Source organism: Littorina saxatilis, unplaced genomic scaffold (assembly GCF_037325665.1).
Source record: "Littorina saxatilis isolate snail1 unplaced genomic scaffold, US_GU_Lsax_2.0 scaffold_1897, whole genome shotgun sequence".
NCBI lineage: Eukaryota > Metazoa > Mollusca > Gastropoda > Littorinimorpha > Littorinidae > Littorina > Littorina saxatilis.
In genome coordinates, this window is record NW_027129246.1 from 1 (window position 1) to 18740 (window position 18740).

The 18740-nt window shown below is 43.2% G+C and overlaps 1 protein-coding gene across 1 annotated transcript; it reads left to right on the forward strand.

The window, feature by feature from the left end:
* Positions 1-6523: 6523 nt before the first annotated feature.
* On the forward strand, positions 6524-15565 carry LOC138957515 (histidine decarboxylase-like; the record flags this gene model as incomplete). The annotated part of the gene is made up of 5 exons (XM_070328627.1): positions 6524-6655; positions 8250-8393; positions 9811-9877; positions 14846-15008; positions 15495-15565. Coding segments are annotated over 5 exons (577 nt in total), but the record flags the coding sequence as incomplete, so codon positions are not given.
* Between the last annotated feature and the right edge of the window lie 3175 nt (positions 15566-18740).

Sequence of the window (18740 nt, forward strand, 5' to 3'; positions counted from 1 at the left end):
TTGTAGTAGTGGTAGTAGTAGTAGTCGTATCAGGAGCCAGTAGTAGTAGTTGTAGATTTTGTAACTTGTTAGATAAGTTGGTTGAATAAGGTTATTACCTACTGGTAGAGTGGGTGAATAAGTTAAAAGTAAGTGAGTATGGAAGAAAGTGTGGTTATTAATTTTCTTGGTCGTATAACAATGCCAGTGATTTTGGGGGGGATTTGATTTCAGATAATAGCGGTACGCAGACATCCGTTCGTCAGATCTTCGTTTGTTCTTTCATTTATTTCATTAGACCAAACACAAATATATGTTGGTTTAGGGTAACCCGACCGACCCCATTTTTTCCCAACAAAACACAAAAACAACCTCTGGCACATTTTGCGAATAATACCGAGACTAAAAAAAAATAAAAATAAAGTTAAACATCAAAAAAAGCTGACCTATCGACCCTATTGTTACCGGCACGGTTGGCCTAGTGGTAAGGCGTCCGCCCCGTGATCGGGAGGTCGTGGGTTTGAACCCCGGCCGGGTCATACCTACGACTTTAAAATTGGCAATCTAGTTGCTGCTCCGCCTGGCGTCTGGCATTATGGGGTTAGTGCTAGGACTGGTTGGTCCGGTGTCAGAATAATGTGACTGGGTGAGACATGAAGCCTGTGCTGCGACTTCTGTCTTGTGTGTGGCGCACGTTAAATGTCAAAGCAGCACCGCCCTGATATGGCCCTTCGTGGTCGGCTGGGCGTTAAACAAACAAACAAAAGACCCTATTGTTTTGGGTCATGTTACCCTAAGCCAACATCTATTTTTGTTTGGCCTTACTTGGTTCACAGATCGCGCGTTTAAAGGCACACGCATTCTCGTGTAAACAGTTCGGCTGTGATCTTGCCAGGCTTTTACAGGCTTTTACAGGCTTTTACATGGGGTAAGACCATGCACCCACTTTGACACATGCTAAACTTCAACAACGTGGGTGCTCTGTTAGCACAGAGGGAAAGCTGGTTCCCTCCCCCTTATGTCCTTGTAGCAAGAATCAGACAGCAGAGCACATCCTGCAGGCTTGTCCATAGCACAGTGCTCTGAGGGACACCATCTGGCCAGAGGAGACAGCGCTACAAAAGAAGCTATACGGCCCCAGAGAGGACTTGGAGAGGACAGCACGTTTCGCCCTGCAGTCCGGACTGACGATCTAACTAAGAGGAATGTGACAGGGGAGGCTACCGCTCCTTTCGCAACGGACTCTGCGCCCGAGTTGTTGGCCTTTAAAGTCAACACCTGTGGTTTGTAGAGTTCTGTTTGTGATGGGGTCTGGTGGTTTCCGATTGTCTGTATGTTCATGGAAACCTTCGGGTTTGCATAACAGTTTTTTATAGGGCTAAGAAATTAGCCCTAACATTTTCAATCCTGTTTGATTGCACTTCGCTTCCCGAGGTGATCGTAGTGTTTCGGCACTCGGTTACAAGAAGTACAGAGGGAGTTTTTTTTTTGTATTAATGTATCAATTTTGTAAAAGCTCCTGACTTGTTAGTTAGTAAATCAATTCACGAACACAAATCGAGCTCACCACAGCCAGCAGTCAGGGTGTTGATTTTTGTTATGTGACCAAGTGGAGGGATGGTCTTATTTCATGTGAAAGCCGAGCCAGATATGAAATGCTGGGCCGAACTGCTTTTCACGGCAGGGCTCCCCACGGTCGCCCGTCCTACAGGCTCCCGGGATCGACCCCCGCTTTGAATGTGTGGAGGGTCCATGGACCCCACTAAGCGGAGTTTTAGAGAGTCCCAAGAGTCCCGGATCGACCCCCGCTTTGAATGTGTGGAGGGTCCATGGACCCCCCTAAGCGGAGTTTTAGAGAGTCCCAAGAGTCCGGGATCGACCCCCGCTTTGAATGTGTGGAGGGTCCATGGATCTCCCCTAAGCGGAGTTTTAGAGAGTCCCAAGAGTCCCGGATCCCCAAACCCCTGTGTAGATATATTACGTATTGTGATCGCGAATAATGTGATATGAAGGTTTGTTTTTTTATCACCAGAATATTCTAGGAGTTCACTTCAACCCTAAATTGTTAAATGCAACACACACGCACATTTTCAACTTGACGTCTGGTCGTCCCGTTGTAATGTCAGCTGACGACTACAGTCTGAAAAGAGTACCTACGGGACGCACGACAACGAACATTTAGTGCGTCCCGGGACGCGCTCTTTATAGGTTTAGTGCGTCCCGGGACCCCCTCCATGAATTTCTAGTCCGTGATTTCGGCTTCTAGTGCGTATACGACGCATGGGCGCGCACTTTGCGGAGCCCTGCACGGGAAAGAGTGTGCCTTTAACGACGTTATTTGTGACCCTCCACCACGAAATGAGTCGCATGTCACATTTGCATGATTTTAATATTTTTTACATTTTCCTAAAGAGTTTTTTATGCTCTATCCAGTGGTGAAAACCGTTTTAGAAAAGAGCGAAAACTGTTTGAGTTATAAGCCTGTGACTAAGGTGACCCTCACACTGTTACCAGACACTCCCCGGACTTATATTAAGCCTAGCGCAGAACCGCGCGAGGTGACATGCGACTCATTTCGTGGTGGAGGGTCACATTTTGACAATTCTCGAAGGTGGTTTCAATGATTTGCTCACTGTATTTCTATCGGTTCATCCCCTCTGCCTGCATGTCTCTGTTGAAGCGTATTTCAGACCTGGGAACCCGTACGATTGCGCCGTATTGTATACGCTTGATTGTCTGAAATACGATCAGTCTGTACGGTCGGTGGTAAAAAATACGAGGAGAAACATTCTAAAGAGTGTTTTCCTTCTGTTTCTTTTAATGATGAAGATAACTGTATAACTCTGCATTCAAATCAATGATACCAGCGTTTGTCATTACACATTGAAAGAAGCATTTGTTTTCGATGTATAGGTACATGTAATTAAAGGTACAACGGACGCGTGCGCGAAGCATGTTTGAATCATCGATTCTGAAATGTTGTGTGGAGTACACCTTTATTTTCTGAAAATACTCGAAGTTTTTGTTTGAGAATACTCCAAGTGCAAAACAGGGGTTCCCATGTCCGGTATGTATCTGGTTGTTCTTGGACCATTGTCATGTATTTCCCGGGATCTGTTTCCAGATATATATATGGTACCAAGACTACAATGCTTTTTTCCCCGCTTGTTTTTTGGTTCCTTGGTCGATTTGTTTCCTTTGTGGCGTGCTTTTCACTAAGCTGTTCTCTGGCTATTTTTACACCCCCGGTATAGGGGTGTGTATAGGTTTCACTCGATGTGTTTGTGTTCGCAAGTAGATCTCAAGAATGAACGGACCGATCGTCACCAAACTTGGTGAACAGGTTCTATACATTCCTGAGACGGTTCGTACAAAAATTGGGACCAGTCAAACACACGGTTAGGGAGTTATTGGTGGATTAAAATTATACAAGGCCTGGTATAGACGGACACCCCCGTTGGTCAAAGGGAAATAACCATTCTCACTGCCACCAACTGAGAAGGTTATTTCCCTTTGACGGGGGTGTAGTTCCTATCGGAGGAATTTCTTCTTTATCATTGGGGACAGGTTTTCTCCTTTTTGCGTCGAAAAGTGGGTGGCAGGTTAAAGAAGGTATACCGAAGGCGCCATTTTGGAAAGTTTTCTGACGATTGGGACCTGACAAAGTTCAAGGGACATTCTTTGTACTGTAATTTAGAAACACCTGCAATGATTTGCTCAAAACTGCTCCGAAACTATGCTAAATAAATAAATGCATTTTAATCAGCGAGCGGTTTGCTTCGCCCAGCTCTCCTGTTAGGACTCCGGACTTTCGGTCGTCATCCTTATATCTATTCAGTTTTCATAGATACCCATTCGTCAAATAATTACAACCCCCGACCCGAACTGTTGGGGCTCTTGGGGCGATTTGAGACAGTTTTCTTGTTAGAAAGTATCCCTTTAAAGAAAAGCTAATGTATCTTGTGTTCTCTAAGCCGTCCCCACCGCGGGTAAGGGGGAAGAATTTACCCGATGCTCCCCAACATGTCGTAAGAGGCGACTAACGGATTCTGTTTCTCCTTTTACCCTTGTTAAGTGTTTCTTGTATAGAATATAGTCAATGTTTGTAAAGATTTTAGTCAAGCAGTATGTAAGAAATGTTAAGTCCTTTGTACTGGAAACTTGCATTCTCCCAGTAAGGTCATATATTGTACTACGTTGCAAGCCCCTGGAGCAATTTTTTGATTAGTGCTTTTGTGAACAAGAAACAATTGACAAGTGGCTCTACCCCCCCCCCCCCCCCCCCCCCCCCTTTCCCTGTCGCGACATAACCTTCGTGGTTGAAAACGATGTTAAACACCAAATAAAGAAAAGAAAGAATTCTCTAAGCCGTATCCCATCTATATAAGGGTGAGGAGTTAATTTCTACAAAACTCCACTAGCAAACCATGTCAGGTACTTTGTTTTGGGAGCAAGTTGGTTTGCACTAATGTTGGTGTTCTTGTGTTTCACTATTTCATATATATATGCCTATAATTATGTTAACATATAATTTGGTCACATTCAGTTTGGTTCCTTGGGGATTTGTTGACGATTTAATGTATTCTTTCAATCGAAATGATTCGCGATAAAGAGGTTTTGCACACAACGCCAACGTGAACGTGTTGTTTTGTCCTGAATAATTAAACGTTCCTAAATTATGTGTTTGTATTATAAACACACCAAAAACAAAATACATTGGCACGTACTAACGTTCCTAAATTATGTGTTTGTATTATAAACACACCAAAAACAAAATACATTGGCACGTACTAACGTTCCTAAATTATGTGTTTGTGTTAGGCGCGTTTGATCGATCTGCGCGATCGCGCGATCGCGCTGCGCGTTTGGTGGATCGATCAAACGCGCACACATCGATCGATGTGTGCGCGTTTGATCAATACAAAGAATACAAGAATCGTTAAAACGCGCAGCTCTTATATACTTGCGCATTTGGACGATCCATCTCACAAATCACCATACTACGCACACACACGTCTGCTGGCAATGACCGGAAGTTATGACCGGAAGTAGGCCTAGCTATAAGTGTCTAAACAACAATCTGTAAGACATTTTAAAAAAGAAGAAAAAATGGGATTATATTGTACCAAACACTTAGACTACCTCAAAGACATCACATCACAGGTATATATGCGTCGAGGTTGCACCTGATCATCCATTTCACATGTATTAGCTCATTGAGTGTTTAATTGTCCTTTAATAGCAAATGATTTAAAAGTTCAGCTGTCTTCATGAGATGTCAGAGGGATGGACAGAGATGAGGAAGGGGGGATTGGGGGGAGAGACTGAGAGACTAAGAGAGAGACTGAGAGAGAGAGAGAGAAAGTGTGTGTGAGAGAGAGAGAGAGAGAGAGAGAGAGAGAGGAGAGAGACAGAGAGCAGAGAGGACAGAGACAGAGAAGAGAGAGAGAGACTGAGACAAAGAGAGAGTGAGAGAGACACACAGAGAGAGAGAGAGATCCTGAGAGACTGAGCGACTAAGAGAGAGAGAGAGAGAGAGAGAGAGAGAGAGAGAGACTAAGAGAGAGAGAGAGAAGAGAGAGCGATAGAGAGAGAGAGAGAGAGAAGAGAGAGAGAGAGACTAAGAGAGAGACAGAGAGAGAGAGAGAGAGAGAGAGAGAGAGAGAGAGAGAGAGAGAGAGAGAGAGAGAGAGAGAGAGAGAGAGAGAGAGAGAGAGAGAGAGAGAGAGAGAGAGAGAGAGAGAGACTGTTTGAAAGATTGAGAGGCCTGACAACAAACAAATCAAAAACGTTGTTGGGGTATATTTCGGAACATTCCTGTATTTGAAACTTTTCACTTCCGGCGTGCGATGTGTGTGTGTGGTAGGGACTTACTTTGTGACAGATCGTCCAAATGCGCAAGTATAAGAGCTGCGCGTTTTAACGATTCTTGTATTCTTTGTAGCCTATTCTTTGCATCGATCAAATGCGCACACATCGATCGATGTGTGCGCGTTTGATTGATCCACCAAACGCGCAGCGCGATCGCGCGATCGCGCAGATCGATCAAACGCGCCTAACATTTGTATATAAACACAACAGAAATACATTGGTACGTACATACAATATACTTACATTTAACATAACATTATATTTATATGGGTGAAGGTTTGTAAACGGGGAAAGAGGTGTCAGAAGGAGAGAGAGAGAGAGAGAGAGAGAGAGAGAGAGAGAGAGAGAGAGAGAGAGAGAGAGAGAGAGAGAGAAGAGAGAGAGAGAGAGAGAGAGAGAGAGAGAGAGAGAGAGAGAGAGAGAGAGAGAGAGAGAGAGAGAGAGAGAAAGATGGTGGCGGTCTTAGTTATCGTTATTGAATATAGGTTCAATTAAAAAAATGGCTTGTGGACAGAGAAGACATTTAAACCAGACACTTATAATAGGAGCCCCCCCCCAAAAAAAAAAAAAAAAAAAACCACATGATCAATCAAAAATGTTCCTAAAATTCTGATTTACTTGTAGCTTTTGTTCTAAATTCCATACTAACAAACCTGCTCTGCTTGCCTTTCAGACCACAGCCAGTGACTGTACATTTGTGTCACTACTGGCGGCACGTGCAGAGATCATTCGAAAGGTCAAGGCCAGCAGCGGGTATGAGGAAGCCGAGATCAACGCCAGGCTCATCTGCTACTGCTCGGACCAGGTCAGTCAGGGTCAAGGTCGTATTTATACAGACACTGTTGTTCCAGTGACAAGTTTTCGGTTCACCATCACAGATTTGATGAGTCTTTTCATGAGATAGGAACATCTCTCGACTTAGACTTATTATATGACACACATTGAAAGGTCGACTTCTTCCTGTGTAGTGTGTGTGTGTTAGCGTGTGTGTGTGTGTGTGTGTTAGTGTGTGTGTGTGTGTGTGTGTGTGTGTTAGCGTGTGTGTGTGTGTGTGTGTGTGTGTGTGTGTGTGTGTGTGTGTGTAAGTGTGTGTGTGTGTGTGTGTGTGCGTGCGTGCGTGCGTGCGTGTCTGTGTTTGTATGTGTGTGCGTGCGTGTGTTTGTGTGTGTGTGTTTGTGTGAGAAGAAAATCCAACCCTGTACAGGAATTGGAAAAGGGGGGGAGGGGGGTATTTTTGGTATGTGAGTGTGTGTGTGTGTGTGTCTGTGTGTGTGTGTGTGTGTGTGTGTGTGTGTGTGTCTGTCTGTCTGTCTGTGACTAAAATTTCAACTCTGTACAATAACCGGAAAGGGGGGGGGGGGGGGGGGTGGTATTTTTGGTATGTGTCAAAATGGAGGACCGTCTTACCCATATCTGGTCAGATCTGAGAAAGACCGGCACGGTTGGCCCAGTGGTAAGGGAGGTCGTGGGTTCGAACCCCGGCCGTGTCATACCTAAGACTTTAAAATTGGCAATCTAGTGGCTGCTCCGCCTGGCGTCTGGCATTATGGGGTTAGTGCTAGGACTGGCTGGTCCAGTGTCAGAATAATGTGACTGGGTGAGACATGAAGCCTGTGCTGCGACTTCTGTCTTGTGTGTGGCGCACGTTATATGTCAAAGCAGCACCGCCCTGATATGGCCCTTCGTGGTCGGCTGGGCGTTAAGCAAACCAACAAACAAACACAATCTGAGAAAGTGAGTAGAAGGACTCCCAAGTGTGTATATTTGATGAACACGAACCCCCCCCCCCCCCAAAAAAAAAAAACCGCTGAACTTATTTGTGTTGTCGTGTACGTTTGATTCTTTTCCCACATATTGATTGTAACATTTTTTTTTTTTTAAGATCGTTTTTACCAATTTTAGGCGCATGTAATTATGTTTAGTGAACACGGAACCCAAAACACTAAAAAAAAAAGCTGTTGTTGTGTTTGATTCTTTCCCCACATATTGATTGTAAAAAAAAAAAGGGGGGGGGGGAAGATCGTCTTTACCAATGTTAGGCGCATGTGTGGTTAACAAGCACGGAACCCAACACACTACTAAAAACAAAAATTGTTGTTGTCGTGTTTTCGCACATACATAATATAAAACAATTGGATCGTTCTTACTTATTGTAGGCACACTCTTCAGTTGGGGAAGGCGAATTTTTTGTTGTCTTTTTCAGGCACACTCTTCAGTGGAGAAAGCGAGTTTGTTGTTGTCGCGTTTGATTTTTTCTCCACATACTGAGTGTTAAACATGTAACGTTCTTGTCGTTTTCAGGCACATTCTTCAGTGGGGAAGGCGAGTTTGTTGTTGTTGCGTTTGATTCTTTCTCCACATACTGAGTGTTAAAAATGTATCGTTCTTGTCGTTTTCAGGCACATTCTTCAGTGGAGAAGGCGAGTTTGATCGGCCTGGTGAAGTTGCGGTTCCTGCCCAGTGATGACTCGCTCAGTCTCCGTGGTGACACGCTGCGTGAAGCTGTGGACAGAGACCGAGAGGAGGGTCTCATCCCTTTTTACGTGAGTGTCTTTGTCTTTTTCTTTGTGTTTGTGTTTGTCTTTCTCTTTCTCCCCCTCTCTCTGTCTCTCTTTGTCTTTGTCTTTCTCTCTCTCTCTCTCTCTCTCTCTCTCTCTCTCTCTCTCTCTCTCTCTCTCTGTCTGCCTCGCTGTCTCTCTCTCCCTCTCACTGTCTCTCACTCTCTCTGTCTCTGTCTCTGTCTCTCTCTCTCTCTGTCTGTCCGTCTGACTGTCTCTCTCTCTCCCTCTCTCTGTCTGTCTCTGTCTCTCTGGCTGTGTCTATCTGCGTCTATCACTCTGTCTCTCTCTCTTTCTTTCTCTCTCTCTTTCTCACTCTCTCTCTCTCTCTCTCTCTCTCTCTCTCTCTCTCTCTCTCTCTCTCTCTCTCTCTCTCTCTCTCTGTGCAAAAAAAGCAACGAGTGTAAACATCGTATAACACAGTAAGCTATGTAGTATTCTGGTTATCCTACAAACAGAACCTTGCGTGTCTTTTGCCCCAAACGACCCGGAGTCGACACGTCCAAATTGGAGGCGCGTCTTATGGAACCTGGAACTCTTTACCAAAGCCTCGTGGAATCTTTTACGTTAAAGCTAAAAGACGTTAGTCTAGAACTGAAATATTAGCGTGACGTGTAAGTTCTCAACATTCTTCCAGGGGAACAGAAAGCGCAAAAGTGTTTCCAGTATATCGTTTGTCTCGGTGCCTTTGTCATCACTGGGTGGCCGAGTGGTAACGCACTTGCGCTCGGAAGCGAGAGGTTGCGAGTTCGACCCTGGGTCAGGGTGTTAGCAATTTTCTCCCCCCTTTCCTAACGTAGGTGGTGGGTTCAAGTGCTAGTCTTTCGGATGAGACGAAAAACCGAGGTCCCTTCGTGTACACTACATTGGGGTGTGCACGTTAAAGATCCCACGATTGACAAAAGGGTCTTTCCTGGCAAAATTGTATAGGCATAGATAAAAATGTCCACCAAAATACCCGTGTGACTTGGAATAATAGGCCGTGAAAAGTAGGATATGCGCCGAAATGGCTGCGATCTGCTGGCCGATGTGAATGCGTGATGTATTGTGTAAAAAAAATTCTATCTCACACGGCATAAATAAATCCCTGCGCCTTGAATATGTGCGCGATATAAATTGCATAAAAAAAAAAAAATAAAAATTATAAATAAATCCCTGCGCTTAGAACTGTACCTACGGAATACGCGCGATATAAGCCTCCTGTTAATTGATTGATCATTAGCAGTGGAAAATGACTGGTCCCGGCGAGACTAGTTTGACATGACCTCATTTACATGATATACCCACTAAAGTGAACGATATATTGTTATGTCATGGGTGGTCTCTATCACGTATGTGGTAGGAGAAATATATTATTATATCTTATAACAATACATGATTACTTTCTTTCTGTGTATTTCAGCTGTGTGCTACATTGGGAACAACAGGCGCATGCGCGTTCGACAATCTGAAGGAACTGGGACCTATCTGTAAGTATAGAATGGTTCATTGTTCGTTCTTCTCACATTACTTGTACCACGTTTGTAAACACAGTCAGAAAATTATTGTCAGATACAAATTGGTCATCTGTGACAAATGCTGTTTGGACTGCTATTGTTATTTTTCAGAAAAAAGGAATATGTTAAACAAAAGGCGTGTAAAGCGAAATGAATACATTTAGTAAATCTGTAACAGAGTGAAACTGAACTGAACGCACGACAATTTTTCACCAAGACTTGTAATCATAGGCAGGCCGAAATGTGTCACCGAGAAAGCGCTGACACACTGGCCAGATCAACCTAATTTGCATGAAACGGATTGATCGTTGAACTTGTTTTCAATCCAAACACAACATATGTACATAGGTTTGGTTCCGGAAGATGAGTTCAAGGTCAGGTCATACTGCAAGAACAGTATCTTCCATTATTTGCATCTCAGTCCAAGTGTTCTCCGAATCACGTTGGGCAACACGTTTTGAATAGTTGAAACGTGGAGAAAGAATACCAGTTCAAGAAATTGTATTTATCTTTTTATCTTTTTATCTGTGAAAGCGATTTTAAGAGTGCGTTAACTCTAGTTCAAGGTTGGCTTCTACCGTAGTTGTCTCCCTTCAATGTCATCTACAATCAAGTGTTTTGCAATGTGTTCTGCATCGTTGAAACCTGGAGGAAGAATTGTAATCCAACAAATGCTTTGAGGTTTATTTGTTTCTAGGCTTTTTTTTCGTGCGAGCGTACAGGGGACGTAAACTCGAGTTCAAGGTCAGCTGCTACTTTCGTTATTTCTCTTCAATTTCATCTACCGTCAAGTGTTTTGCAAAGAGTTCTGCATCGTTAAGTCCTTAGAGGGGAATCCAGTTCAACAAAACCTTTGAGGAATATATGTATCTGGTTTTTAATATTTGTTGAGTTCAAGGTGAGCTGCTTCTGTAGTTATCTCCCTTCAAGTGCATCTACCATCAAGTGTTTTTCAATGTCTTCTGCATCGTTGAAACCCTGAGAGGGAAATACAATTCAACACAAGCTTTGAGATATAAACGTGTCTGGCATTTAACATTTTCTTGTGTGTTGTATAGAGGGCGTTAACTCCAGTTTAAGGTCAGCTGTTACTGTAATTATCTCCCTTGAATTGTATCTGCCATCAAGTGTTTTGCAATACGTTCTGAATCTTTTAAACCCAGAAAGGGAAATACAATTCAACACAAGCTTTGAGGTATAAATGTGACTGGCATTTAACATTTTCTTGTGTGTTGCATAGAGGGCGTTAACTCCAGCTCAAGGTTAGCTGCTGCTGTTATTATCTACTTTAAATTTCATCTGCCGCCAAGTGTTTTGCAATACGTTCTGCATCGTTGAAACCCTGAGAGGGAAATACAATTCAACACAAGCTTTGAGATATAGATGTGTCTGGCATTTAACATGTTCGTGTGTGTTGTATAGAGGGCGTTAACTCCAGCTCAAGGTTAGCTGCTGCTGTTATCTACCTTCAATTTCATCTGCCGTCAAGTGTTTTGCAATACGTTTTGAATCTTTGCAAGCTTGCGAGGGAGTTCGCATCAAACAAAAGCTTTGAGGTATAGATTTGTCTTGCTTTTTCTGAGTGAACGGTGTACAGAGGGCATTAACTCCAGTTCAAGGTTATCTGCTACACTAACTATCTCCCTTCAATAACATCTGCCATCAAGTGTTTTGCAATGTGTTCTGGATCGTTGAAACCTGGAGAGGGAATTCAAATCAAACGAAAGCGTTGATGCAGATTATATTTGTATTGATTTTTGTGTGTGATCGTTGTACATTAACTCGAGTTCAAGGTCAGCTGCTACAGTAATTATCTCCCTTTAATTTCATCTTCCGTCAAGTGTTTTGTAATGAGTTCTGCATCGTTGAATTTTTCGAAGGAAAAACAATTCAATACAAACTTTGAGGTATAGATGTGTCTGGCTTTAACACTGGTTTTGTCTAAGAGGCAGGTGCGGGCGCTCGGGACAGGACATTTATCGGGGGATGAATAATGAATGACCGAAGCAGTTGCTGTACGGGGATAATTGTTATTCGTCACGCGAGCGTTCTTGTGTTTTGCCTACCTGAAATAGTAAAGTGCAACAGGAAACAAAAAGAAGAAAAGGAAAAGAAAAGGAAAAGACGCGGTGACAAAGCTTCAGAGAGGGAGAGAGAGAGAGAGAGAGAGAGAGAGAGAGAGAGAGAGAGAGAGAGAGAGAGAGAGAGAGAGAGAGAGAGAGAGAGAGAGAGAGAGGGTGGGGCACAGATACAGAGACAAACAGAGAGAGAGTGAGAGACAGACAGACAGACAGACAGTAACAGAGATTCGCTGATAGACATCGGAAAAGAAACACAGACACACAGACACACAGACAAACATGCGCACGCAAATGTTAATTCTTTCTACCTCAAATTAGAACTCTCCGCTGGAAAAGGCTTTGTCATCAGACTTGGTAGGGTATATAGGTGGTTCGGTATCAACTATCGATGCAGACGATTTGAGTCAAACTCATTTCCGCTCCGGAGTCTATCCGGCGAGTGTGCGGAAATTGCCGATCATTAACATGCACGCGCAGACCACGTGTCATAGAATGAGTGGGTGTGAATAAAGGATTCGCTCTATTGTTTGTTCTTTGAATGAACGAGGACCTTTGGAGTAATGTTTTCGAGGGTTGCAAAGGATTGGATCGGACTGCGAGTGTGTACGCTTCACAATCTTACCTTAATTAACTTTTTTTTTTTCCTTTTTTTTTCCCCCGTCTTATTTCTTCTCTTCTTCTCTCTCTTTTTTTTTTCTCTTTTTTTTTCTTTTTTCTTCTCTCTCTTCTTTTCTTCTTTATGTGTTTATTTTATTTTTGTTTTGTTTGTTTCATCCTCTTTTTGCTTGTCCCGACGCTTGTTCCTTCTTCTTAGCTTTTTAGCTCGCTCGTTTGTATTGCTTTACTTATACACATGTGACAGGGGAGGCTACCGCTCCTTTCACAGCAGACTCTGCACCCGAGTTGTTGGCCTTTAAGTCAACACCGGTGTATTGTGGAATTCTGTTTGTGATGGGGTCTGGTGGTTTCCGATTGTCTGTATGTTCATGGAAACCTTCGGGTTTGCATAACAGTTTTTATAGGGCTAAGAAATTAGCCCTAACATTTTCAATCCTGTTTGATTGCACTTCGCCTCCCGAGGTGATCGTAGTGTTTCGGCACTCGGTTACACACATTTCGGGGTAGCCTAATTTTCACGGGAAATCAATGTTTGGCCTAGTGGTAAGGCGTCCGCCCCGTGATCGGGAGGTCGTGGGTTCGAACCCCGGCCGGGTCATACCTAAGACTTTAAAATTGGCAATCTAGTGGCTGCTCCGCCTGGCGTCTGGCATTATGGGGTTAGTGCTAGGACTGGTTGGTCCGGTGTCAGAATAATGTGACTGGGTGAGACATGAAGCCTGTGTTGCGACTTCTGTCTTGTGTGTGGCGCACGATTATGTCAAAGCAGCACCGCCCTGATATGGCCCTTGGTGGTCGGCTGGGCGCTAAGCAAACAATGAAATGTTTGGGGGTCTATTGTGTTGATTCTTTTCTTTTCTGTTTGTTTGTTTGTAGTTTCTCGCAAACGTTGTTTGTTTGTCCGCACTTTCATGATGATGAAATCGTTTATTTGTGACCCTCCACCACGGAATGAGTCGCATGTCACGTTTGCATGATTTTCATATTTTTACATTTTTCTAAAGAGTTTTTTATGCTCTATCCAGTGGTGAAACCCGTTTTAGAAAAGAGCTCAAACTGTTTGAGTTATAAGCCTGTGACTAAGGTGACCCTCACACTGTTACCAGACACTCCCCGGACTTATATTAAGCCTAGCGCAGAACCGCGCGAGGTGACATGCGACTCATTCCGTGGTGGAGGGTCACATTTAACGTCACTGTGTAAAAACATTGGCGACATTAATTTGTCTTAGATTAAAAACACACACAGCTACAGGCGCGCGCACAAACTTTCCCTTTATGTGCAGTGGTTCACCCCCCTCCCACCCCCCGCACACTCTCGCTCATCTAATTAAAAGTGGTAATAAGAGATACTTGGATATGAAAGGGTGTTCTTAAAGGTTCTGATAAAAAATATAAAGTAGCTATGAGAAGCGATGGTGTTAGGTGCAGTACTGTCTCTTCATATCCAGGGACCAAGCGGGTGCGTGTGCACACGAGTCTAGCGGTAAGTTTGGGACCTTGCCACCCAAGGTCTTTATTAAATCTTAAAAGATAGCTTAATGTTTTATTTGGGGTATTTGGCAGGATATTTCTGTTCGAGTTTATAAACTGAGTCAGGAGTTGAAAGTGGCATGAGTTAAAATCCGCACTGTAACTGCACTTCTGCTGGTCCAGCAATTATTGTTGTGTACATTGGCCAATGTGTGTAGCTGTTCTTGAAAAAAATGTAAATGTTTTTCTTCAATACATATTTCGCTTTTCCCTTTGTTTCTACAAATATGTTTTTGTTTATCTACAGTTAAGACGCTCTTATCTCATTGTATGACTTATCGTTTCTTGCGTTCGTCACTTGGGGACGCTGTCGTTGAATGCAATTATAAAGCTTTTTTTGTTATATTAAAAAACAAGAATGGTAAGATATTGGACCGTTTGAGTTTAGAGACTTGAGTTGTTCCCCTTCCGGATTGCTACAAACGTTGGTACTTCAACAAAAGGACTGCATTCCGTTGGTCAATTAAGCAAATATATTTCATTTCATAATCAGAACACACGCGATGAAACTGTAGTCCCAAAACACCTTTTTTATTGGACAAACTGAAGAAAGGAGGAATAAATTGGTTACACACCTCGTCTCAGTGACTATTACAAATAATGGTCTCAGTAATGTTCGCGGTCATGAAAAAAGCTCGCCGAAGCTCGCATTTTTCAATGTTGGTCAAATAAACAGATAACGTTTAATATCTAAACACAATATTTCACAGGCAAAGAGGAAGGCATCTGGATGCACGTGGACGCGGCGTATGCAGGTTCCGCCTTCATCTGTCCCGAGTTCCGGAAGTACATGGCTGGAGTGGAGCATGCGCAGTCCTTCGCATTCAACCCTTCAAAATGGCTGATGGTCCACTTTGACTGCTCTGGAATGTGGTGCGTTGAGCTGGCTATTTCGTTGTTTAAGATGGGCCCAATAGCCTAGTGGTTTCTTTGATGTTCAGGGTTCGAATCCCGGATGCGCGTGGTGGGATAAGGGCGAAGCTTTTTCCGTTCTCCCAGGTCAACTTATGTGTTGGGAGCTGCAGCAGATGAACGCAGAAGGAGAAGAAGAATAAGAAATTAAAGGAAGAAGAGGAAGAAGAAGAAGAAGTGTGTTTGTGTGTGTGCGTGCGTACGTGCATGGGTGTGTGGGTCCGTGTGCGTGCGTGTACGCGCGCGCGCGTGCGTGTGTGTGTGTGTGTGTGTGTGTGTGTGTGTGTGTGTGTGTGTGTGTGCGTGCTTGCGTAAAGGCAAATATCTATATGTATCATTTTCAGAAAATAAGGTTGACTTGATTTGAATTGAATTGAACTGAATTGATATGTGTTACATTGAACTGAACTGAACTGAACTGAACTGAACTGAACTGAACCCTTGCAGGTTGAAGAACAGTGGAGCACTCCATCGCACCTTCAACGTTGACCCTCTGTATCTCAAACACGAAAACACAGGTGAGTCACAGACACAGCTGCACAGCACTTTAAATTTGTTTTATGTTTGGGAAGATGCTATAAAGCGTGCCCTTTAAATCAATAAAACCATGCAAATGTATATGTGACCCTCAACCACGAAATGAGTCGCATGTCACCTGTGCATGATTTTCATATTTTTACATTTTTATGCTCTATCCAGTGGTGAAAACCGTTTTAAAATAGAGCGAAAACTGTTTGAGTTATAAGCCTGTGACTGAGGTGACCCTCACGCTTTTACCAGACACTCCCCAGACTTATATTAAGCCTAGCGCAGAGCCGCGCGAGGTGACATGCGACTCATTTCGTGGTGGAGGGTCACAATTTTGACCCCGAATAACAGGGGTGTAAACATGTAATGGACATAATTTGTTATATTTCTGCTGTTGTTTATTGGTCTGAATACAGTTGTCATAATGTATGTTCTTGTTTAACCTTTGCCGTGCTTCCTGGGTTCACCTGTACCCAGAGACACACTAAAATCATTGTAACTCTGGAACCATTAAAGGTATCGTTTTGAAATTTTAAGTATCTCTCACACACCTAATTTGCTCTCTGTCTGCAAATTTTTAGTGTGTACATGACAAAACATTAAAATTAATTGATTATGATAATTTACATAAACACTACCGATGGCGCGGGTTCACACATACCCATACTTTTAAAGAGTAGTAGTGATTGTAACTATCCCTCTGCCGACGGCGCGGGTTCACACATACCCATACTTTTAAAGAGTAGTAGTGAATGTAACTATCCCTCTGCCGACGGCGCGGGTTCTGCTACACCCATAATTACCAAAGCGGCGGAACAGTGTCTGTCTGCCTGTTTGTCTCCAAGAGACTGTCTGTCTCTCTGTCTGTCTGTCCGTATCTCTCTGTCTGTCTGTCTGTTGTCAGTTGCTCTGTCTGTTTGTCTGTCTGTCTATCTGTCTATCCGTCTATCTGTCTATCCGTCTATCTGACTGTCTGTCTATCTGACTGTCTGTCTCTGTCTCTCTCCCTCTGTTTCTCTCTCTCTGTCTCTCTCTCTCTGTCTCTCTCTCTGTCTCTCTCTCTCTTAGTCTCTCTCTCTTAGTCTCTCTCTCTGTCTCTCTTTCTTAGTCTCTCTCTCTCTTTCTCTTTCTTAGTCTCTCTCTCTCTTTCTCTTTCTTAGTCTCTCTCTCTCTTTCTTAGTCTCTCTCTCTCTTTCTTAGTCTCTCTCTCTCTCTTAGTCTCTCTCTCTCTCTTTCTTAGTCTCTCTCTCTCTCTTAGTCTCTCTCTATTTCTTAGTCTCTCTTTCTCTCTCTTTCTTAGTCTCTCTCTCTTTCTTAGTCTCTCTCTCTCTTTCTTAGTCTCTCTCTCTCTCTTTCTTAGTCTCTCTCTCTCTCTTTCTTAGTCTCTCTCTCTCTATCTTTCTTAGTCTCTCTCTCTCTCTTTCTTTGTCTCTCTCTCTCTCTTTCTTAGTCTCTCTCTCTCTCTTTCTTAGTCTCTCTCTCTCTCTTTCTTAGTCTCTCTCTCTTTCTTAGTCTCTCTCTCTCTCTCTCTTAGTCTCTCTCTCTCTTTCTTAGTCTCTCTCTCTCTTTATTTGTCTCTCTCTCTCTATCTTTCTTAGTCTCTCTCTCTCTCTTTCTTAGTCTCTCTCTCTCTTTCTTAGTCTCTCTCTTTCTTAGTCTCTCTCTCTCTTTATTAGTCTCTCTCTCTCTCTTTCTTAGTCTCTCTCTCTTTCTTAGTTTCTCTCTCTCTTTCTTAGTCTCTCTCTCTCTCTTTCTTAGTCTCTCTCTCTCTTTCTTAGTCTCTCTCTCTCTCTCTCTTAGTCTCTCTCTCTCTCTTTCTTAGTCTCTCTCTCTCTCTTTATTTGTCTCTCTCTCTCTCTATCTTTCTTAGTCTCTCTCTCTCTCTTTCTTAGTCTCTCTCTCTCTCTTTCTTAGTCTCTCTCTCTTTCTTAGACTCTCTCTCTCTTTCTTAGTCTCTCTCTCTTTCTTAGTTTCTCTCTCTCTTTCTTAGTCTCTCTCTCTCTCTCTCTTTCTTAGTCTCTCTCTCTCTTTCTTAGTCTCTCTCTCTCTCTTTCTTAGTCTCTCTCTCTCTCTTTCTTAATCTCTCTCTCTCTTTCTTAGTCTCTCTCTCTCTTTCTTAGTCTCTCTCTCTCTCTCTTTCTTAGTCTCTCTCTGTCTCTCTTTCTTAGTCTCTCTCTCTCTTTCTTAGTCTCTCTCTCTCTTTCTTAGTCTCTCTCTCTCTCTCTCTCTTTCTTAGTCTCTCTCTCTCTCTCTCTTTCTTAGTCTCTCTCTCTCTCTTTATTTGTCTCTCTCTCTCTATCTTTCTTAGTCTCTCTCTCTCTTTCTTAGTCTCTCTCTCTCTTTTTTAGTCTCTCTCTCTTTCTTAGTCTCTCTCTCTTTCTTAGTCTCTCTCTCTCTCTCTCTCTCTCTCTCTCTCTTAGTCTCTCTCTCTTAGTCTCTCTCTCTGTCTCTCTTTCTTAGTCTCTCTCTCTCTCTTTCTTAGTCTCTCCCTCTCTCTTTCTTTGTCTCTCTCTCTCTTTCTTAGTCTCTCTCTCTCTTTCTTAGTCTCTCTCTCTCTCTCTCTCTCTCTCTTTCTTAGTCTCTCTCTCTCTCTCTCTCTCTCTCTCTCTTTCTTAATCTCTCTCTCTCTCTTTCTTAATCTCTCTCTCTCTATTTCTTAGTCTCTCTCTCTCTCTTTCTTAGTCTCTCTCTCTCTCTCTCTCTCTCTCTCTCTCTCTCTCTCTCTCTCTCTCTCTCTTACTTAGTCTCTCAGTCTCTCTCAGTCTCTCCCTCCCCCTCTCCCTCCCCTGCAAGAGGTCGGTGAAGGGAGAAATTCGATGCACCCACTGAAGTAGCGCTGTGGGTTTCCCTGAACCCACCCCGTCTTTAGAGAAATAAACGGTAAAAACCCTCTTTCAAATGTATGGGTTCAGACAAACCCACATCGTCGTTAGAGGAATAAACGGTAAAAACCCTCTTTCAAATGTATGGGTTCAGACAAACCCGCATCGTCGGGAGTGTGTAGTCAAAAGCGGCATCCGGCAAAGGTTAATAAATCACATACGATGATAATTATGCGGTTCAATTTAAAACAAATACTACAATTAAACACCGTTACTTTGATACACTTACAATTTGTAAGTTCTGCACTTGAAGCTGTTACAGAGGTTGGCAGCTATAACACGG